The sequence below is a fragment of the Vicugna pacos genome, chromosome 35 (assembly GCF_048564905.1).
Source record: "Vicugna pacos chromosome 35, VicPac4, whole genome shotgun sequence".
NCBI classification, from domain to species: domain Eukaryota; kingdom Metazoa; phylum Chordata; class Mammalia; order Artiodactyla; family Camelidae; genus Vicugna; species Vicugna pacos.
In genome coordinates, this window is record NC_133021.1 from 20,583,017 (window position 1) to 20,607,291 (window position 24,275).

A 24,275-nucleotide genomic window follows, 5' to 3' on the forward strand; every position below is an offset into this window, starting at 1 on the left:
TAAGGAGGGGCAGAGGAAGTTGAGAGGTGATTACAATTTTTTTGTAGATGGCAACAGATCATCAGATAACTGAGCAAACCATTCAAGGCAATCTGCTCATTCTTAAAGCCTGGCTCAAAAATTGTGAAATGTATCATATTTGGCAAGTGGCTTAATGATTAAAACATCCTTGTGTCCTTCCCAGTAGTCATTTCTTTAAGGTAGGATCTCTTCCAAATTCCATCCATAAGAAATCAAGTATTACATAATATCATAATTTTTAAAGTTACCTGAAGTCTAAGAACATATCAAGGTTAGCACTAACAAGGTAATATACAAGGAAATGAGATATAAATATGTCAGCATACATCAAGTAATTCAACCATGTACATCTTTTTCTCAAGTTCTACATATCACCTCACTGCATTAGCTCAAAGACATCAGTCTGATTCTTCAATGAGAAGACACTTGGTGACAAAGACCACAGACATGAGAAAATAATGATATTAAGCACCTTCCCATAATCATAGGGGAACCAATTGAATATATAACCAAAATACACACAAAATTCTCAAGTAGAATACAATTACATGCAGCTAGGATGATGGTCTTCTAGGGAGAGAAAAGAATTTAGTCAAGGTTTAAAAAAGGTTCTTCAAGGAGCAAAATGGATATCAAAGTTGAGCTGACCAAGAGGTGGCATTCAATCAGAGAACCTGTCAGGGAGAGCAGTACATGGAAGCTGAATGATGCTGTCTCCACGGACAAGAGCCCGTGTCAGGGGACAAGGACCTACACTCATTCTTAATACTGTCTTCAGGAAAGGATTTGGGGGATATTTACTATTCAAATCTATGAGGTGCAAAACAATTCTCCATGACTTGTTTTTATGACTATTTTCCATCCTTCTGAAAAACCTTAAAATACATTTATTATTTGAAATGGGTAAGGCTCTAGCCAATGTATTGAAATATAATTTTTTTATCCCATTCTTCTGGGCTTTATTACAGAGAGCAATGTTCAGTTCTGGATTTCATCATGATTCCAAGAACTTCGAGAGAATTGAAAGGAAACCAAGGATGAAGAACTCAGCAAATAAACATAAACTTGTGTAATTTAGATTTAGACTGCCATTTTCCTTCAGAGTCACAGACAGAAAGGGAGAGGTGCCAAAGAAGACTAGAAATAGTGAAAAATCCTTTTGGTTGAAATAGTTTCATATTGCAGATAAGATAAAGTCTTTTCAGTAAAACAGCCAAGGGCTCTTGGAAAAGGGATGTGAATCCGGGGGCAGCTCCCAGTAGCCCTGACATTCCTCAATGGAGGAATGGTTTGTGGGAGGGAGAAGGGGGCGGTAGGTTAGACTAAGCTCCACAGAGCGTGAAGGCTGTCTTGGAACACAGGCAAGCAAAGAATCCCACATAACTAAACCGTCTCCTCTGGGGCTTGGCCAATTTGAGGAAAATACCAATAGGAACTATTTCACAAGAATCATTGCCCAATGCTTTCTAACATAATGTATTGTGAAACGGGCCTATGTTCTGATTTCTTGAGAAACAATTGAGAAAGCAAAGCAAAGAAATGGTGAGTAGCTGGATAATGCCACTTAAAAAAAATAACAAAAAAAACCCCCTTAGATTAAATGGAGGGGAAATGGGAACTAAAACTGCCGAAACTAATTGTCGTGCTTTTTGGTGGAAAAAGGGTAAAAGGAAAAATCTAAAAGTAAATTTTCTTCTTTTTTTTATTAGGTATAGCCTGTAAACTAGGACTTCTAAGTGAATGAGGGAGAATTCAGGGGGGCCTTGAAGGCCGTCTCTAGAGGACAGTAAGCAAAAAGCATCTGCACTGGTCCTCCCCATTTTCTGTGCTAAAGCACTGCTCTCTATCCAATTCTTATCAAGAGATGCTCCAGATCTGAGAAAAACCGAGCGTACAATTTGTCTAGAGGCAGGATTTTCTAGTTAAAAATTTGTAAACCCCTCATTATTACCAAGGTGAGTCAATGTTATTAACTAATTTTAATGATAGGGAAAATTAAGGCACCGAAGGCACTGGCTTGCCTTAGGTTATCTCATCTGCTAAGTGTTTTTTCTTTATCTATAAAGTTAAAAAAAAAAAGCCTATAAACTTCCCAGCAACTTGGAGGCATGTACTTGTCCACATGAATAGTGAAAACAGAAAAATATACTTTTAGGCTGTTCAATATCTGAGAAAATAAAATAAGTATTTATTTGATATCATCTGATTCCAAAATAAGTCCAAACATTGATGGATTCGCCCTCATGGTTTGTTGTCAGCTTTTGTCTGTTTTGGTGTTTCATTTTTGACCAAAACAACATTTTGAATTTGTCTAATCTCTATTTTATTTTTCAAGTTTTGAAGACACTGTTCAAAGGACCAAGAGCCATTTTAGACTTGAGATAACATTTTTTTTAAAAAGTCTTGTAAATGCTCAAATGGAAATGCCTTCTATGACTTTTGATTACTTTCCCTGGAATTTTTACAGTTCAGTAGTGATTATATGGAAAAGAAGAGGAGTCTGTAGCTGGTGGAATGAGTAGTATTGGAAATGTAATAATAAAGAGAAAAAGAAACTTAGGCCAAGACAAAATACCAGAACATACTTTTAGAGCAACTTATTTTAATGGAAAGTAGGTCACGGAACATTTGTAACCTCCCTGCAGGCAGCACACCAGCGTGTAGCTCAGTAACCAGTTCACTAGCCTGAAGGGTAAAACCTTTCCTCACCAGATGTCAGGGTTTAGCAGATACAATGTATGGGCAAGTGTGTTTCCCCATAGTATTTTGCAGCCTGGGACAGCTCATTTTTTTCTTGACAGATCCACATTTTGTGCCAGTGGCCCTCCCAAAGAGCAGATCCAGATCCTTCATCTCCACCCAGGTCAATGCGGACTCTGCTGGGCAGCTTGGGCTGAGAAATGCCTAGTCATTTGGACCGTCCCTCAGAAACTATTCTCTGGCCTGGGAAGACCAAGGCTCCCACCAGAAAACCTGTGATTTTTCCTGAGAGCAATTCTCACTTTTATCACGATGCACCGTACATGAATTCCTCAGACTCGCTTAGAAGAGGTGGGAGGTAATATGATTACTAATAAGAATCCAATTACAAAATAAATCTGATTAATGTTGCCCTTTTTGGGAATCATCACAATTCAATAGATCTAAGCCAGAAATTACTCTCTTAGCTGTTTGAAAATGCCGAGTGCTTGTAACACTGGAAATGTCACAAGACATCATCATAAGGATATCATCTTATAAAAAAAACAGTCTCTTTAACTGGGTAAAAATTATCAAATCCATTCGTAAAAGAGAAATCACTTAATCTGACAAAACCCACTATCTGTTCTCAGGTGACTTGTGCAAGGGTGTGTCTGGAGATCCCGACTGGTGGCAGCAAAAATAACCAAGCAATGGCCACTCTGATGAATGAGGGTTCACAAAGTATGTGTCTAGAGACATGATTTGACTTTCATAACTACCATTTTATAGTTTTTAAAAATTACAGTGATTATCAGAAAGATTAAGTAATTTGGACAAAGCCGTGTAAGTAAGTGGCCAACATGGCACTGAGATGCATCCTAGAATTGTGTCCGCTTCTCCCAGCACACACCCCACCGCCCATCAGGTCATTCACAGTATACTCACCCCTCTAGTCACACCTAGTCTGCTAAACTCAGGGAGCTGCTCTTTGGGGTCAGTACATATACCACTGGTACTGGCAGGATTTTTATTATACAGTATATTTACCAGCACTTCCTTCTCTAAATGATACAGGCACATGACATTCTTGCGCTTCTGCAATTTAATGAGAACAAATGTTCATACAAATGCACACCCGAAGCCACATGTTTTTCCTCTTTTATTCAAATAACTTTCCTTCAATTATAGAAATAATAGAAAAGGGATAAAGAAAATAAATATCACCTACAAACCTATGACACGGTAGTAGCGACTCTACATGCTGCTTAAGAGCTTTACAGATTTTATTCACACAGGTTATTTTAAATTAAAAAAATTGGATCTTTTATATAAACTGTTTTACCTTCCCCTAATACTTTATATATCATGAACATTTTTCTATATTACTGGAATTTTGTGCTAGTAAATGCTGGAAAAATTCTTTTACTCCATAGTCCATTTTTATGGTGACATTCATCAACCCATACTTGGCATTTTCTAGCCAACCTGTGCAAAAAACCACAACTTATAGAGATGCAGGAAAAGGAGGTCATAGAAAAAGGATCAACTGAGAGAGGCTTGGTATAATTTATCAATGCACAGCACTGACAAGTCATTTCTATTTTTATGAAGCATAAATTTCCCAGGTGCTGAATACTGTAGAATACTTTGTGAAGTTTAACTTTTCACTGCCATGGGAGACTAACCCAAACAGAAAGAAAGTTTGATTATGCAGAGGAAGCCTGATAAATGTACAGATTAATCGTGATTTAAAACCAGGAAATTAATTTGTAAAAAATATTAATGTGACCGAGCAGTGGAAAATGCCCATCTACTTGAAGGGATCTCTTTTCTGCAGTGGAGTACCTCTCCTTAGATGTCACGTTGTGTTTATTGTAGTCAGAGCCTGGCCCAAACCAGCAGCTCCCCTGTACCCTTTGCCAAGAGTCCATTTCCAAAAGCCAGGGAATGAACTCAAAGGGGCACTGAGGTTAGGGTTTCTCAATCCCTGTGCGATTGATGGAGATGAAAAAGGAGACGAAAGGATGTCCCATGGTTATATTTAATGAGTTTAGAACAGATATTTATTAATTTTATCAATTCATTCACCTATCAACATTTATGGAGCACTGACTGACTCGGTTAGTTTATAGTGTGTGAGTGCATGTGACTTTGTGTAGGCACATTTATATAAGTAGAATAAACACAAATGAATAAATTAGAGACTAATTAACATATAGTAGGTTTCAACTTACTTTAAGCCATTTATATGATGCTTCTGTTCTTAAAGCTCTTGGGTTATTTTTTTCACCTCTGAGTGGAATATGCAGGATGGTGTATATGTTCTTAAAACATTGGATGGAATTTTAATCACACTTACATCAACTCCACTGTAACATTTTCAATATTTTCTTCAAATGGTGATTTTTAGACTGTCTCTGCCTCTACTTCCCACACGTTCATTTAAGAAGCAACTGTAGTTTACATAAGAATAAACTTACCTTCTAGATGGAAAGACACAAAAGTCAAGAGGACCACGGACAGAGGGTCGGCTTCTATGATGTAGGTGCAGTTCATGTTGTTGTCATATTGTTTTGGATAGTTTGGAGAAACGATGTAATCTGAAGGGTTAGTGAAAGTCCTTCCACATACTACAGGGGAAGAAAAATGGGTCATGAGAACATTTGTTCTCACATATAGTATCTTTTTACCAGTGAAAGAGCGCCTCAAATTTCCTAAACTCTCTAGAGACATATTTCCTGAGATACTCCAAGAGGATGAAATAACTAAGAGAATGGAGCTCTGATTTAAAAACAAATATCCCAGCAAATTGAGAACATTGAATATTTTGAAAATGATGCAGAGTTTTGGCCTCAGTGGATTTTACCACAAATCCATTGCAAATCACTTAACTTTAAGACACTAAAGAAGGGATAACTTAGCAAAGATTGAATAGGGTTCATGTAGCTAAAGAAATAAAACTGATGAAACTTGATTTATACCAGATCAGTACACTAAGAAGTTTTATTTTTTGTTTTGTTTTAAAAAATATTTAATTAATTTTTTTTTTGCTTTTTTGTTTGGTTTTGGGGGGAGGTAATTAGGTTTATTTACTCACTCATTTATTTTAATGGAGGTACTGGGGATTGAACCCAGGACCTTGTGCACGCTAAGCATGCACTCTACCACTGAGCTGTACCTTCCCCACCCTTAAAATATACTATAGAAAGATATGCTGTTTTCATTGCTATTGCTATCTGGCCAGAAAAACAATACCTTCTTTTTAAAAATGGTTGAATTTATTAGTCCCAACTCTTTAAATTTTTTCATTTTTTATTGAAGTAGAGTTGATGTACATTATTGTATAAGTTACAAGTGTATAATATAGTGTTTCACATTTTTTAAAGCTCATGCTCCACTTGTAGTTTTATGAAATATTGGCTATATTCCCTGTGTTGTACAACATGTCCTTGTCACTTATTTTATACACAGTAGTTTGTATCTCTTGGTCCCCTACCACTATGTTGCCCCTCCCCCTGGTAACCACTACTTAGTCCTCTGTATCTGTTTCTTTTTTTGTTATATTCACTAGTTTGTTGTATTTTTTAGGTTCCATATATAAGTGATATCATACAGTATTTGTCTTTCTCTGTCTGACATTTCACTTAACATAATACCCTCTAAGTCCATCCACATTGTTGCAAATGGAAAATTTTTTATTCTTTATGGCTAAGTAGTATTCCATCGTACATATATATCATATCTCAAATTCTCACATGGATCCTGGTGTTAGAAATAAAGAGAACTAACTTTACCACTAAAATGACATTTGTTTTCATGTAACTACTAACTAGTTAATCCACACACTCCCTACCTATCACTGAGGGAAATAACAGTATCTTTTTAAACTGATATTAAAACACACACATTCACAAATACAACAAACCAAGTGAAGACCTCAAATTAGGTCTGGGGTTGTCTTGTGTTATTTCCATTACACCCCGCTCTTACTCATGTCGGAAATACCTGTTCTCTGCACTGTTTCCTCTAATTCCTTTCACCAAGCTTTTCCCTAAGCAGTGGTTTGCAGTTAGCAGCTATTTGATTTCATTCGGCCAACAGGCACACACACCATTATTTCTCAGACTTGAAAACTGTTCCATGTCCCGCTAATCTAATTTGTGAGTAGTCATCCCAAAAGGAAGGGAAAATCCTGAAAAAACTGACTCCCAAGGTTGACTGAGCATGACAATTAGCTGGGTGAGAACTAACCACATAAGGCCCTAGGCAGGGAAAATCTGAATTCAGAAAGGCTTGGGGTGAGGCCCACGACTCAGCGTGCTTTTACAGTGCCAGGTGACTCGGATGCAGGTAGGCAGTGGGTACAGGCTGGGCACATTGACTGTCTAGTAATTACCGCTGGCTTCTGCCCAACTCCTGCCCCACTGTGGATTGTAGGGCTAATTTCAGACATTTCTTTCCCGACCTACAGTTAAATTCAGTTCCATTCTTGCTGATTTTGCAGAAAGGGTGCACTTTCAGGATTAGGTGACCCGCCCAGGCTCTTCCCCTGGAAACCTCCGCTCCAGCCAACTCTGGAGCAGACCCCACACCTCTCCTCCCCATGCCTGCCTGTGGCAGCCACACCCTTTGAAGGACCTCTCCGTTTGGCTTTTAGTGCTACTTACGGCTCACGAAGGATGCAGAGAAGCCCTGAGCCGGGGCCTCCTGAGACTGGAACACGGCAGTGAACGCGTTTCCTGGCGTGATGATGGCACCGGGAGCCACGTTCCCACAGCTCGTGGCCATCAGGGCCCTGTCGGCCTCCTGCGCTCCCGCCCATACCTGGCAGAGCCACAAACATGACTTAGTGCTCCTGGTTTTCCCATCAGTGTTTAAATGTGCTTAGGCTGGAAAATAATGGTACTCGGGTGTATACAGACCTAAACGTAACAGGAAATACAACACATGCAAATCTGCAATATTTTCTTTTGAGAATCATTTCTTTAAGCTGCTTGTTTACAGCACAGCCCACTCGTGATTCTTTCAAGGAGACTGTGTTCACTTTTGTGTAGCTAGGCAATGATTTTTTTTTTTAAATCAATCACTACCCACTACCAATCCTCTTGCCTTCTCCTAGTTGACCTGATCTAGCTGATCTTGCTGGGTGCAAGGGAGACAGACCACCATGAATAATACCGGTGGGTCTACCATTTGTCGTGGGTGGCTGGCAAACTCTGGACTGCAAGTAGAGGACATTTACCAAGCCAGAAGCCCATGGAAATTAATATATTTGTAGAGCAGGAAGAAAGTGGACATGAATTTCAAGTCTACGTGTAATTAGCATGAACTGAGATAAATCATGGAAGACTTCCTGGTAGTGTTGAATTTTTAAGGTTCATTTTGAAGAAAGGATGGGATTCAGTCACTGTGCAATTCACTGAAGACCAGGTGGTCTGGGTCTGGTCACTTGAAAAGAAGCAACCAATATGCTCATTTGAAAAACAGTTGCTGGGGAATAAATCACGAGTTTCAAAATTCCAAGTCAAACCGATTCTAACTGGCCTAGGGAAGGACATTAATCATAGCATCACATGTTGAGGTGCAAAAGGGAGCTGCTGTAGAGCTGTGGAGAGGATATAAGAAGGGGCTTTACCTGATTTGGGGGGAGGTGAGCCCAGTGGCAGGAAGGGGCAGGTCTAGTGCAAAGAGGCCGGAAAGTGAGTGAGGAGCCAGGCTGCGGACTCTGTGCAGGCGCCGTGGCAGGTCAGAGATCCTGGCCATGTCTCTGGCAGGAGCCGCTGGGAGGGGCAGGCTCAAGCGGAAGAGGAGGAGAGGAGAGGAGAGGATGCTGGGAGTTTGCACTAGTTCAGACAGGAGATCAGGCATGGAAAGTGCTGAGTCACTCAAGAAAAATACTGATATTAGGTAGTGAATGCACGTGATCACGGGAAAGGCTATTAAACATATTTAACCAGTGAGACTCAACTGGGAGCAATTTTGCCCCCTCCAGGGGCATTTGGTGATGTCTGGAGGCATTTCTGATTGTCACATTTGGGGTGGGGGGGTGGCATGTAGTGGGCAGGAGCCAGGGACACTGCTAAACATTCCTATGATGCTCCTCCCCAACCTCCCCCCACCCCCGACTAAGAATTATCTGGTCCAAAAAGGCAAGAAGGTAACTGGGTTTGGATTAGCCTTACTAGACTATTCACATCAAATGACTCATTCCGAACATAGCATTTGCAGGAATATTACTCAAACAAAGCAATAAACACATCCAGCCATGAAAAATGTTTCTATTAGCAAATTAGCCCTATAGGAATGGGTGTGAGGTAGCACCGATTCAGAGCGCTGATTTACTCTCAGCTCTTTAAAGCTGTATCATTTCAACTGACTGTCAAACACTGCATATCCAGCTTACTGGATTTTACTGAAGACAAATTATATTTGCCATTTATTAGATACAGGAGGTGCCTGGGGCTGCAGCTACCGAAAACACATGTGAAGCTATTCTGCCAAATAGCTAAGATAAAAAAAAAAAAAGTTGGGAAAGAAATGTCCCCTTAAACTATCCATGGAAACAGTATATGGAAGTTTTCTACCCACATTTTGTAAAATTATAAACAGGACTGAGAGAGAGATAGCTGCATATATCCTATTTTCACAAACATCACTAAAAAAGGCAAAGTGAAATGAGCTAAAACTTTTAAGAAAGAATCTCAAGTTCTTCAATTAAGGGCTTCAAGAATCCTCAAGGGCTTACACTTTCCTGAAGTCATTAATTATGGGTCTGACATGGCTTCTTTTTGGCCCAAGAACATAGGTGTTATAATGATAATAATGGTAAAGAGTTATTAAATATCCATTACCGGCTCATCAGTCAAGAACTCATTTCATTGGCCATCCAATCTAGAACTAATTTAAATGATACTGGATCTACAAAATGTGACAAAATTGTCAAAAACTTTTTGACTTTTCTTAAAGTTGGTACAGTTCAGCCTGGCTACATGTGACATCTTATCACACAAAAAATTTTCTAAAAAAATAACAATTATTGAGTACCAGCAGATTCACTTGCAGTTGTAAGATATAAAGAAATCCCTTGTACACATTTCCCAGTTTCCTCCAATATCGACATCTTGCAAAACTATAGTATAATATCCTAACCAGGATGTTGACATTGCCACAGTGCCTCCATCTGATCAGTTCCCCAGTTATACTTGTGTTCACACGTGTGTATGTGTATATCCGGTTATAGCCCAGTTACACACTACCACATTCAAGATAATGAACACCTCCAATGCCAAGGCTCCCTAGACTTGCTCTGTTATAACCACACAAGATTCCTTTCTACATCTCCATCTTCCTAGCCTCTTGCAGTCTGTCCTCCACTTCTGAATACTGTCATTTCAAAAATATATAAATGGAACAGTAGAGTATGTAACCTTTTGGGACTGGCTTTCTTCACTTGGAATAATTCCTTGGTGGTTTTTTCAAATTGTTAGCCTGTCAGTATAACCAAGGCAGACCATGTGGGGTCTTCCATGGTCAGACCCCTCCCCATATCCTCTGCTGCAGCTCCTCCCTTAAGCACCCAGATAATAGTATCTCATTTGTATTTACTGAGTTTTTCAGATACTTAAAACCACCACCAAAGGGAAGAAATTAACTACTTAATGATCGAGGGTGCATTGTCCCCAGACCTTCTGGCGCCTGGGGGTTGATGGTATTGACTGCCCTGTTACTTCCACATCAATCAACCAACCGGAGAATTGTGCACGAGCTGATCACATACCCTGGGACTCCTGTCTCTCACCTGGCCTTTAAATATGCGTTGATGAAATCCTTTGGGGAGTTTGGGGTTTTCTTAGGCATGAGCCACCCCATCCTCCTTGTTTGGCCCTGCAGTAAACCTTCTCTGCTCCAAACTTCGATGTTTCAGTTTGTTTGGCCTCATGGTGCAGCGGGCACATGAGCTCGTCTTTGGTAACATCAAGAATTTGTTTTTAACTGGGGAGTTGTACTCCATGGTGTGCATGTACCAGAGTTCATTGAACCATTCACCCACTGAAGGACATTTTCACTGATTCCAGTTTTTATGCATTGCCAATAAAACTGCTGTGAACATTTGTATACAGGTTTTTGTGTAGACACAGTTTACATGACTGGGATAAATGCCAAGGGTGCAATGGCTAGATCTTATGGTAGGTGTATGTGTAGTTTTATAAAAAACTGCCCAGATCCAGATGGCTTCATTGGGGAATTCTACCAAACATACAAACAAGAACTCACACTGATCCTTCTCAAACTCTTCCAAAAGACTGAAGAGGAAGGAACACTCTCAAACTCATTCTATGAAGCCACCATCACACTGATACCAAAACCAGACAAGGGCACTACCAAAAAGGAAAATGACAGGCCAATATCTTTGATGAACACAGATGCAAAACTTCTCAACAAAATATTAGCAAATAGAATCCAGCAACACATAAAAAAGATTATACACTACAATCAAGTTGGATTCACCTTAGGGGCAGGAGGATGGTTCAACATACGCAAATCCATCCATGGGACACACCACATCAACAAAAGAAAGGCCAAAGATCACATGATCATCTCAACAGATGCAGGAAAAGCATAAGAAACTGCCAAACTATTTTTCAACGGGGCTGGGCCATTCTACGTTCCCACCAGTGACGAAAATGTGGTACAGCTGCTCTGCATCCTTGCCAGGATTTGGTGTTGTCACTGTTTTGCATTCTGACAGGTGTGCAGCAATATCTCACTGTGTTTTTAGTTCTCATCCTTCCTAATGGCTAGGGCTGCTGAGCATCTTCATATGTTTATTTCCCACCCAAATACCCTCTTTGGTAAAATATCAGTTCATACCTTTTGCCCATATTCTAATTGGACTCCTTATTTTTACTGTTGGGCATCTATATTCTATATATTAGTCTGTGATCAGGGCAAGTGTTTGGAAATCTTTTCTCCCAGCTTATAGGTTTTCTTTTCATCTCTTCATAGAGGCTTTCACAGAGCAAAGGATTTTTCATTTTGATGAGGTGAAATGTATTAATTTTCTCTTTCATGGATTATTCTTTTGATGTTCAGTCTAAGAACTTTTCATCTATCTTTCGGTCACAAAGATTTTCTGCTCTTTTTTCCCTCTGGAAGTTTATAGCTATGTATTTTACCTATCAGTTCATGGTCTATTTTGAGTTCCTTTTTGTATAAGGTGTGAGGTTAAGGGTTAATTTCAGTAGCCGGGCCCCTCTCACTGGTTTTGCTCACCCACCTCAGTATCTCTTGGCAAAAACAGGAGTCTCAGGCTGGCAGGAGAAAAACAAGAGGGCATCTCCCAGGCCACTTAGTTTCGGCAGAGCTCCAAACTGATCCCACCTGCCAGTGGTGCTGGCCTTGCCTGATGTCAGAGGGATTTCCATTTGATCCAGAGGAGAAATAAGCCTGAATTACTTTTCAGATTCCATTTTACAACTGAAGATCTTGCGAGACTACCTACATCTGTACATGTGATGCTAATCCATGAGAGAGAGAATTTATTTGTGTCATGAAGAAAGCAATTAGGGAAAGTGTTCATTCACTGAGTTCTAGTATATGTGTATCATATGTAAGTCTGGGATTTTTATTTAAGCAGTGTGCATGGATGAGTTAGATGTAAAACATAATTTGAGAGGTGACGTTAAATAATATCAACAATGACCAATACAAGCCGTTTCTACTCATTAGGTGGTTTTATGTTCCAAGTACAGAGCACTGTTTCTGTTATTCTGTCCCATTACTTCTCATGCTTAAAACAGTCCCACTAAACTAGGAATTATTCTCTTCATTTTATGGCTGAGTAATTCAAAGCCCAAATGTTTAATTAGCTCATAGAGGAACATGTAGGTGTAAATGCAAGTGATGTGGGGTCCAGGCTAATGGGAACCAAAGGCCAATGTTCTTTCCACTCAAAGGCATAGAGCCTCTTAGAGATATAACATATAAGATGCAAAATAGCACAGATGGAATGAATTTATGATACAGTCATGTTATAAGTCACTGAAAGGGGATGTAAGTGCCACAAGAGCCACATTTCTAACTTTAGAGGAATAGAGCCTGACTGACTACCCCCTGGCCATCATTTTATGTGGGTCCCTCCTGGTCTTTTCGACTTATGGGTGTTTAAGGCTAAAGGTGGAGACTGGCACTAAATACATGTCCAACCTTCTGACAATTTTATAGGATGCTCTGCTGCCTGTCATGGTAACTTTCATTCATTTTGTCCCTAAGGGTCCATTAGAACAGAAAAAGAAAAGAAAGAGAGAAAGAACTATAGATGCTCATGAGAATTTCATAAGGCCAGACACCCTCCTAAATTAAAGATCTTTGTTTATGTATTAGCAAATGAAGTTCACAGGGCAAAGGGCACTGTGGTTCAGATTTGAACTCCTAATGGTGGAGGTTTCTCACTTTTTCATTTGAGAAATCCAAGCAGCAGAATTGTCCTTTTTTAACTTGGAGAGGCAATGAGTCATTTCTAATCTAAACGTTTATGTTCCTGAAACCAGCTCGGCTCCAATTAAATAAACAAGCGCACTGACCTTCACAAAGCTGTTCTGACACCGCCCGTCACCACTGGGGATTAGGAAGTTGTTGTCAAAGCTGATCTCCAAGTGTTTACTTTGGTGAGTAATGACTGTCCAGGAACACCTGCTGTTCTCGGGAAAATTCTGAGGCCAGTGAGGGGACCTGATGGTGCCATTATCCGAATGAAGTATTCCACCACAACCTGAAAAATTGTCATGGAAAAAGTCATCAGTGTGTGATGACAATGACAGTTTTGGTAACCCCAGACTTCTGGAGGAGACACATTTCTAAACGTGAGATTTTAGTGTAGCTTTTCAGTGCCTACGAGTCTCTGACTTCAGGGTAGGTCTACAAGAACTCTCAATAAACGTAGGGTCCCTGAGGCCACAGGAAGTTTCAGCTGTTAGTTTTGTTACATTTACACTGAACTCACCTGAGACCATGCCATAAAGAAGACAGATTTCTGTCCTGTCTTCGAACAATAGCAATATTTTTCCCTCCCCTTGAGACTGTGTGGAATTTGTGTACCAGCAACACCAAGTTTTGTATTTTATTACCACTAACACATGAGAAAACAAGTCTACACTCATTTGCAATTTAACTCTAACATGCTGGACAGGAGAAAATGATTTTGAGGAGGGCAAAATCTTCCATTAAGCAACCTGGTTCATTTGTATTGAAAGGCTGATAGATGGAAAATAAATTACAGGGATTGAAAGAAAGCAAAATCTAGAATATTTTTATATAATGTTAAGATAGGTACTTAGGACAAAAGAAAAAACATGAACTCCAAACAGAACGAAGTTAAGGGGTATTCCCTGTATCTTTTGCTTTTAAACCCTTGGAAAACCAGTGGTTCATCTAAAACTCTCCTCTGATTTCAACAGCAGCCAGGGGTTCACGAAGGGACAGCCTGACTCATTCCACAAGGATCTTCTCAATAACTCAGAGTCTTCTAGAAAGAATTGCCCTGTGTGATACTGCAAGGCAGTAACAAGATCCTGACAAAAAGTATCCAATGTGAGTCATAACATTTTCTGGGCATTTCCATGAAGTGCATGGCTTCCATGCACAACAACTAATCTTTTGAAATCAAATCTGTGCTGTTTTGCCACATACAGAGCATCCGTTCTAAACCACAGAGCTTATCCTGTCACTTTGATGCTCAAAATTCTTCATTAGCTCCCTGTTGCTCGAGGGACAATACAGAATCCAAGGGTCTTCATGACGTGGACTACTGGTTTTCCTGCCCTCAGCTCACCACCCAGCGCTCTGCCTCCAAGCTCTAAATATTTTAAACTACTTGTGATTCCAACACAAAATTTCTTTTTTCCCCCACTTACTGAGATATGTATTATTGAAATATAATTGTCACATAACATTATTAGCTTTAGGTGTACAGCAAAATGGCTTGATATAGGTACATAGTATGAAATGATTATAGTAAGTCTAGCTAACATCAATCACCACACAGTTACAATTTTTTTTTCAACTGATGAGAACTTTTAAGATCTCCTCTAATCTTAGCAACTTTCACATACACAACACAGTATTGTTAACTAGAGTCACTCTGCTGTACATCACAATCCTGGGACTTACTTATTTTATAACTGGAATTTTGCAACACATATTTTCTGATATTTGTCACTCTTTAGTTGTGCCATGCCCTTTTGCCCAGAGAAGCATTGTGGTGAATGATTCAGATCCAAGTTTCTTGGCTCCACTGTTTTTATTCAAATCTTGAGTCTACGGATGATAAGCTACATATCCTGCAAAAATTATCAACCCATTTATCCTAAGCAAGTGGAGAAAATGCGTACTGATGTTGTGTTTTCCTTCCAAGGTTGCTATCCGAGACGGCAAGCGCAAATATTGAGAACTGCGTCTGAGACAGAGTTGGTACAAAATGTATACTTGCAGGATTAATCAATTTTCAAAATACAGCAGTGAAAAAGACAGTAAGTGCAGAGAATGTTCTTTTACCTAAAGTCTCTGTACTCCATGTAGCATAAAATCCACCATTTTGCACCGAATGGTCTGTGTTAAAAATCACCACCAGCTGGTTGGACCCGGACTGGATCGTCCTGGGGTTTGAACTTCCACAGTAGTGTCCTATCACAGGCGATTCAGGAGAGCCCCCGTTCCTGACAGTGACAGAGTCCCAGGCACAGGTTGCATGGGCTTCGATGTCAAAATCTCTAAATGTTAGCTGCAGGAGAAAAGAGAAGGAATGAGGCAGTCTGAATAGTAAGGGAGCTTAGTTCTATATAATTGGTTAAAATCCTGACAAATCCTTTCATTTTGTTTTAATGTGAATAATTTTGTATTTCTTTTTTATTTTATTTTATTGAGTTATAGTCAGTTTACAACGTTGTATCAATTTCTGGTGCAGAGCACAATTTTTCAGTCTTACATGAATATACAAGTAACTATTTCTGTCTCTTAGTTCATTTTCCCCTGCCCTCCTCTCATTTTTCTTATTGAAGTTTCTCTTGGAAATTTTGAGAAGGGGTAATTTCTCCCAGAACTGGAGTCATAAGGGTCATGGTCAGTCCCCTGGACTTGGGTGGCAACTCATCGCAAGAATACGAATCCATCTCTCTCCCGATGGGGAAGTCATCTTCTCTATATGGCTTCTCCTGTGCTTGAAAAAGATTCCATCTCTCATTAACTATAAACTTGTAGATGCCCATGCGTATACTCGGATCAGAGAATTTTGGGGGAGAGGATATGATGGCAGGATCAGAGCCTCATCTAATCACTTGCTTACTAAGAGAACACTGCTTCCACAGAGCATGGTGCTTTGGTCCTACAGTTTCGGAAGTGTCTCACCCAGACATCAGAACTCACAGTGATGGTGTGGCCGGGCTGGGCTTCCAGCAACCAAGAACAGTGGGTCAGGCTGTCGTAAGAGGCCGGATAGTTGGGGCTTGAGATCACCCCACTGTCACCTATCTGTATGCCGCCACAGTCTGAAATTAGATTTGTAAATTTCTAAATAAGACAGGGGAAAAAAGCCCCACCCAATTCTGCAAAGCCAAAGTAAATACTACTTATAGCCATTGTACTTTATGATTTTTTTTAAAAAGGACACTGAATGAATAAATAGGTGACATTTGGATGAAAGCAAAGTAAAACTAGATGAAAGATTAGAAATAAATAGAATCCCACAGAGTGTTAGTTAAACAGAATCACATAGTGAAGATGGACTCAAGTTGGATACAAAGGAGAAGGAAGATCATCTGAACCATAAATGGAGAAGAATTAGATGAGCATGTAACTGACAGTAAATACACTAAGGGCAAAGTTAGTAACATGGTCTTCTTGGAAAAAGCTAGGCCAGTGAAAATAAATGTAAGCTTGAAGAATATGACCAAGTCCCATAACTAAAGACTTAGTCACTTGACGATAAACACATATATATTGCAGTCAGTTATCCAAGTACACACTGGCACAGCAAGTTGAAAAATGGACATAGTTCTCAAGTATAGTGTGGTCTGGTGTTCCACACAAATAATACTGCTTCCTGAAGTCTGAGTCTTTTCTTTTCAATCTGATAAAGAAAAACCCGCTGGCAACATGGTTGACTGAGTAGGTAATCAATCTCTCTCCTTTCTCCAGCCAACCATTCATAACACAAAGAAATACAAGATCAAATTATAGCCAACATATATTTGCTTCAGAGCCAAACTTAAGGGAAAGAAAGGAAATCTTCAAAGTCTATAAACAATAAATGCACTCAAATTCTGAGGGGGTATCTCAAATTCAAAGTGTGTCAGTCTAAGATATGGAACCAAGATGTGGTTTGAGGTTTTGATGATCAGGCAAAAAGAAAACATATGGCCTCAGACCTCCACAAAAGAAAGGGCTGGAGTTGAGACTTTTAGATAAAGTTGGAAATCTAAAAGGACTGCCTTGTGAGTGACAATGGACTAGAAAAATTCTAATGGTCCATATAAGCAGAAAGGAGGGGTTCTGCTGGTCTGGAGCTGAACTTTCAGGTACAAACTGAATGTCACTGGTGCAAATCCAGCACAAAGAATTAGCAAATTATGTTCAGTAATATGTCCAAAATACACATGACCAAGCAAGGTTTATCTGGAAATGAAAGGATGGTTTAACAAGAGAAAAATCTTTCAATGCAATTTATTACATTAACATATTAAAGTAGGAAAAAATTAGATCATCCCAAAAGATGCCAAAAAATTATCTGACAAAATCTTACAGTGAAAAAAAAAACTTTTTGCACACTATTAATTAAAGTTTTTTTTTCTGATGTGATAAGGAGTATTTCTTGAAAACCTAAGAATAACCAATATATCTAACAAGGAAATGTCACAGGCGTTCACATTAAGGTCAGAAACAAGATGCCATCATCCCTTGCATTTGACATTACGATCATGGCCTCAGCTAGTGAAATAAGACAGGAAAAAAGAAATCAAGAATTGGGTTTGAAAGAAAAAAGCACTATCAATTTGCAAAAGATATGATTGTTTATATAGAAAAACCAGAGATAATCTCTTGATGAAATACTCCAAGCCAATAAGAATATAGGCAGATCTCTGGGCTGTAGATCAATGTATTAAAATTTAGAAATTCCTAGAGACAGGCAACAACCAGTTAGAAAGTATAATTTTAAATGTCTCATTGACATTACCAGTAAAATCAGCCCTGATAGCTGTCCAAAAATAAATCTAACAAAATATACGTGAGATCATTGTGGGAAATGTCATTAAAATGTATGGATTATTTTATTGCCAAAGTAGGAGAGCTTATCATAAGTCCTACCTGTAAAGGAATATTGTGCATGGAATCCAACATGTTCTACACGTTCATTGGTCACAAAGTGTATCCACACCTGAGGATAAGGTATGACCAGCGGTACTGCAGGTTGTGAAGAACCGCAAAGCCTCCATATCAGAAGCCCATCAGCATTACCTGAACAGAGTAACACACCAAGTGCCATTGTGTATGTATCTTTTGGAAAATAGTCATTGAATTCAGTAGGAACAAATAATAAAAAAAAAAATCTGAGGTATTCATTGACACACAATTAAATTCTGGTTTAGTAGCAAATATTTCACAAATTGCCTTTCTGTCTTTCCCAATTGCAAAGGAAAGAGTGCCTCCAACAGGGCAAAAAAAAAATTTTTTTTATATGGACCTCTTTCTCTACTGTAGGTGCCATTTTGTTTCAATTTGTGTTTTCATCATTATTTTTAGCGTATCTAAACAGATACAACTAAGTTAAAAATTGGGGTATGCTTTTTATTTTTAGGGAGTAAGAAATATGTCAATAGTGACAAAATATATTAGCAAGATAAAATTGCTGATTACCTAAAATTTTAATGATTTCTTCACTTTATTTACTCAGCTAAAATGAATTGGGGGGAGGGTATAGTTCAAGTGGTAAGTTTTAAGGCACATGCTTAGCATGCACAAGGTCCTGGGTTCAATCCCCAGTGTCCCCATTTAAAAAAATATTAATAATTAAGTAAATAAACCTAATTACCTCCTCCCAAGAAAAACAAATTAATTAATTAAAAGTTTAAATAAAAACACATAAATAAAATAAATAGAATGGGCTATTCAGTACTCAGGCCAAGAATATCGGATTTGGACCTAGGTATTTTTAGGTAGATGACTCTCTGCAGTAATTTGATTAACATTTATAGCTCACACTCTCTCCTCCCTGCTTAGTCTGTCAGACAACATCACCGATCTCACAAGTCAACAAACATAGTATTCTGTCTCAAAAATGACTATATTTCATTGAACAAAATTTTATATACAGCTGTTCTGCTTGAGTCTGTCAGCCAGTGGTTTTTGAACCAGGCAGAAGTGGTGAGCGTTTATCAGAATCACATGGAGAACATTCTCAAACTACAAAGTCCGTGTCCCTCCTAAAACTTTTCTAGGTTCATTTACCTCAGAAAGCCCAGATGATTCTTCTGCTGAGGAAGGTGGTCTGTGACCACAAACTTTATCGAAGTCTTTTTCTAGAAAATTCTGTCCTCCATGCTCTCAAAGCAAACATCAGCTTGTGTAGTTGGCCCGGTAGACTGCCACTGCCAACTCTACTAACCTCCACTGCTTTCAGCCTCCTTGTCTTGAAATTTTGCAATAACTAGGAACTCAGTGAACCTTGGACAGCATGAGATCTACAATGTTACTTTGGAGCATTCGATGGATAACTCTTGCCTCTACTATTGGAAAGAACTAAAATTGAGTTATCATTCCTGAATGCAGATTTTTAAAAAATTCTTAAGAGAACTATAGTTTACTGGGTACAGTCAATCCATTTCTATTATGAAAACAAAGACAAACTTGACTGCTTTGGGGATAATTCCCTAAATAGCTTCCATGTGCTTCTCCATCTAGCACATTGCAATACTTCTTTAGACGTCTAAGGCTTAGGGAGCCTTCCACAGCCTCTTTTGTGAATCCTGAACATTCAGGAAACCACCAACACATTCTGAATGTAGAATGCTACATTCTAGTCTCTCAAGTAAAAAGTCTTGAGTAGATGAGAATTGAAGGGACCACCTGAATTCATTAAGAGAGCAAAGTCAAACCAGAATCTCTCTGGGGTAAATCACATCAGTTGAGACACAGGGTCTAGCTGTAAATACTGATCTGTCTCATTCCCTGTTTATGGGGTGTGTGTTCCTCAGCTTGGCACACATGGGATGATGGCTTTGTCTGCATGATGTTCTTCGGGTTCCTGTGCACACATAATATAGCCATTTGACTTCCTTCATTGTGGGTGGTCTCCAGGCATAAGGAGAATGCTGTAGATGAATGCGAGAATGTGTTCCTTGATTGAACTCACCTACTCGGAACTCAAGGACATCAGATTGACAGTCTTGGTGACTTTCTAGGTAAAAATCCGCAAAATGAATGTAAATGGAGGAGTTTTCCTGATTTGGATTGCTGAGGGTCCATTCACAGTTTAGGTTGCTTGAATAATTACTGACACCATCATAGCCTGGAGAAGTAAAGTTCCCCTCAGGAACATTTGTAAGGGACCCACCACACACTAGAGAACAGAAGGCAACAAAATGGAGAAAGCAGTAGTAAGATTCATGCTGTAACAAAGACAGAACAATACAGAAACAGTAACTACAATAATCACGGCAGCTTTTTTTTATTGCTTCCGTTTATTTTTCTAGCTGATGTCAGCGTTGTGGGTGAAGGGCTGGCTCATGCCTACCAACTGTAGAAGTTCCTGTGGGTTTAGAAATAAAGATCTGCAAAATCAAGCAGCTTCTTTATTTCCCTGTAGGTGTAGATGAGGTGGGTGGGGTTTAGCTGTGCATCAGTATCTCCTAAGTGCGCCTAACGTTCATTAATATTTAATTTAGAGCAATATCTATACATCACAGTGGTCTTAGTGATTTCTGATTAGCACTCTTCCCCTTGGCCTGAGAATTTAATTGGATCAAACAGCTAATATAACATTGGTGTTCCAATGAATTTGCCACCTTTAACAGAGAATGAATGCTCCTTGTGTCAATGAAATAACTTAAATGCTTTTTTTAAATATTCAGTTCTACTCTTCCTAAATTTTAAAGCTCTTAGATAATAACACCAATCCAGAAGGTAGGATATTTAGATTGGAAAGGCCATATTTTGCTTAATTTCAAATACTCTACATCATACATGAACCTCCATTCATGTGTGCTGGAAATCTGTACATGGATGGATGGATGAATGACTAAGAAACAATAAAATCTGTTTTCAAATAAAGTAGTTACTCTGTGGGAGTAAGTTACCTTCCAAGAGGGAGATGGTCTCTTCCAGCACAAAAGAATGGACCAAGGACTATGGAACTGGCAACCAACCGTAATGGCGACATTGTGTGGAGGTGAGCTAGAAGCTCTTCTAACAGCATTTGTCAAGGTGCTAATTCACAATAGCAGTTTTCTTTTCCTAAACTAGAGGTCGTTTGTCTTTTGGTTTGGCTTTTTTTTTTTTTCCCCAGCAGGGGTTTTCTATCTGGTTGTGTCCGTCTTCTTTGGAAGATCCTGGGGTAACTTTCATCTCTGAAGGGACAATGGATGGCTCTGCTGTGGTTGGCAGTGTCTGTGGGACAGCTGCAGTGCCCGGGGTAAAACAGGTTTATTTATAACATCTTAAATTACCTGCATCTTCGCTGGATGTGTAGGAGGCAGTGAAGCCTCCATATGGCCTGGACCCATCTGTGAAATAAATGACCTTCATTGTATTTCCTGAAGATCTGATCTCATTGCTGCCGTTCACACTACTGCACAATTTCTCTAGCTGTGGTGAGTTACTTCTAATGCCGTTAAACACCTGTTGGGAAAAAATAGTTTAAACCTTTAGACACACACTCGATCTTATTGAGTATTCCTAGGAGACGATGTTCTCAGCCCAGAGATGCTTCCTTTTAATGAAACTGCGCTAAAATGAATTCATTCACAACATGGGCACTTAGCCCAGTGCCACAAGTCACTACAGTATCCGGAGCACATTTTGTGGCCTCAGGGTCATTGCACTAAAATAGAAATATTGCAGTAGCGCCTTCCTGCCATGTGGTGACAAATGAAAAACTGCTATGCTCTTTGCAACCAGAAACTGCACTCAAAATGTAAAGTCACTATGCTAACACGCACGCATCTTAGTTCACAGAGTTCACCAGGGGCGCAGCTTTTCTTAACAACACACCAGGACCTTTGATGTTTGGAAAGAGGGCTTAAACGTTAGTCTTGATGATTTAAGTACAGAACAACTCAAATATTTTCAAATGCCTTGAAAAGTAATTTTAAAACTCAACCTCAATCTCAGTACCATAGTTCTTTCCTAATTACCTATGGATTCAAAGCTTCAATTTTCTTACTAGTTTGAAATTTTTAAAATGGATTAGAGCATTGTTGACTGGGAAATATTAAACGACTCTAGGTATGCACACAGTTAGGATAATTGGCAAAATATCCTTCTACCTCTGTACAAAGCCAAGGGAATATTTTAGCACAGCTCAAGAAAGATCCAGAAGTAACTAAACAATAACTGACTGAGTGAGTGATTGTTGTTCCTGTTCTTAAAAAGGATTTGGATGGCTCACAATTAGCAATAATGAGGCAGAGTTTGACACTAAGAGCTATGGAGAAGGATAATTTATTCCATAACAAAAGATGTAAGCTTTTCTGTTTACCATAATTGATCATTAAATTTAGCTCTTTGGGGGCTTCTGATTTAAAATGTCTTCTAGCTCATAGGACCAGACACAGCATTTCTTATCGTTTCCTGAGCACAGACAAAACACCAGACTCTGCTAATAACCCACGTGGATCACCTTATCTGATTAGCAAAATAACCTCTCAGACTTATATACCCTTATCCCTGTTTCCTAGTTTGAGACGCTAGAATTTAGAAAGATTATGCAATTTGCTGAAGTTCAAAGAGCCAGTGATAATAAAATTGGAAATCAAATTAACCCTCTGATTCCAAATCACAAAGTAATGCATAAAGAAACAGAAGGTGACATGTACGTACCGTCAGTAACACTGAAAACAGGAGCGGGCAACGCATTACCAGAATCTGAAGGGGTCCTGAGCGACTACAAGGCTAACAGACTACGTGGGACGCTGTGGTCAATGGCCTTCACCCTTTTAGGAGCAACAAGAGGGCTGTTTCCAAAGTCCTCCTCTACTCCTGTTTGTAAGCATAAACTCCATCTCCCGGAAAACAGTGGGGTAGGAAGTGGGTATATGAGATTCAGGACACGCTCTAGCATTGGCTAGAAGCAGGAATGAAATCAGGCTCCGGTCTTACTGTAGTGCACGCAGGATGGTTTAGGTTTTCTTCTCCATCTGGGCAGAGAGTGAAATAGGCAGCTGGGTTTGGAGGAACTGTGTGGTCGGGCCACCTGGATAAGCTATTAGTCTGGAAGCTGTGGACTCAAATCTGCCTTTGCACAGCCTGCAAATCTTAGGAAATGTCCCTTCCTCTCCTCCTTCCTCCCTCCCTCCTTCTGTTCCTTCCTTCCTTCCTTTCTTTCAGACAAGTTCTTAAGTAAATAAAAGCTAAGCAAAGGGCAAACCACAGCCCCTTGTTTGGGGCAGAATGAAGAGGAAACACAATAAACATTGAACCTATAAAAATAGATTTCAGAGAAAAGGAATGTGGGGATTGTGTTAAAGATTCAGAAAAGAAATCTATTCTGAAAGTGATCCTTTGATGGAGTTTTAACCTTCCCAGGAGAACAGACCTGTAATACGACATTTGTAGTTTCCCCTAATTCCATAGTTAGGTCCCCACCCCCCATCACCTCCCATGAAGCCCACAAGTGGACAGCCCCAGCCATGCATACGGAGCTTCCCATCAGCCTTTTCACACTTCATCCTTAAACATGAATGAACAGTCCAGGGTCACCAGACATTTAGGGAAGCGTCCAATGTAAAAGCCAGAGACCAATATAAGTAAATAAGAAACAGGAATCTGAAGGAGACTGACACAAAGAAGCAACAGAGAGCTTCAAATGATTAAAATTAATATATTCATATATGCATGCAAATATATTGAATATATGATGTTTTAATATATAATATATGCAAAGATGAGGGTAAAATAAGGATAATTACAAGTATTCACGTCCTCAGAAACTTTGTTGCCCATGCCCTTGGGGGGGCCACAAGAGCACATGCCTCACTAAAAAGAGGAAATTAACCATGAAAGAAAAGTGTGCATATGATAAAGCCAGATATCCAGCCCAGAGGAGGAATGAAGGGGCTTGCAAATTTGTAAGGAAAAGAAAACTGAACATGACAGCAGGTATCAAGCATGCAGCTGATGGGCAGAGGTTCAAGGAAGAACTTCTTTAAGGAAAATGAGTGAAACTGATAGATGTGCTTTATCATGTAAGGTGGGGATGAACGCCTGGAGTGGAAATTGTATGGAAGACTGAGTGATAGAAATACAGAAAACCAAGAAAAACCATGAAAGTGTAAAAAGGACACAATTATGGCTATTGGAGAGACAAA

At 39.4% G+C, this 24,275-nt stretch overlaps 1 protein-coding gene across 1 annotated transcript in view; it reads right to left on the bottom strand.

Moving 5' to 3' along the window:
- Nucleotides 1-24,275, bottom strand: part of CUBN (cubilin) — a 266,340-nt gene that overhangs the window by 47,431 nt on the left and 194,634 nt on the right. Inside the window, exons 49-56 of the mRNA XM_072954876.1 lie at nt 21,417-21,588; nt 20,105-20,311; nt 18,061-18,210; nt 16,123-16,244; nt 15,256-15,481; nt 13,287-13,474; nt 7,371-7,527; nt 5,184-5,333 (exon numbers count right to left, since the gene is read on the bottom strand). Of these exons, the coding sequence (XP_072810977.1) occupies nt 5,184-5,333; nt 7,371-7,527; nt 13,287-13,474; nt 15,256-15,481; nt 16,123-16,244; nt 18,061-18,210; nt 20,105-20,311; nt 21,417-21,588 (1,372 nt within the window). The remainder of the gene's footprint in view (nt 1-5,183; nt 5,334-7,370; nt 7,528-13,286; nt 13,475-15,255; nt 15,482-16,122; nt 16,245-18,060; nt 18,211-20,104; nt 20,312-21,416; nt 21,589-24,275) is intronic.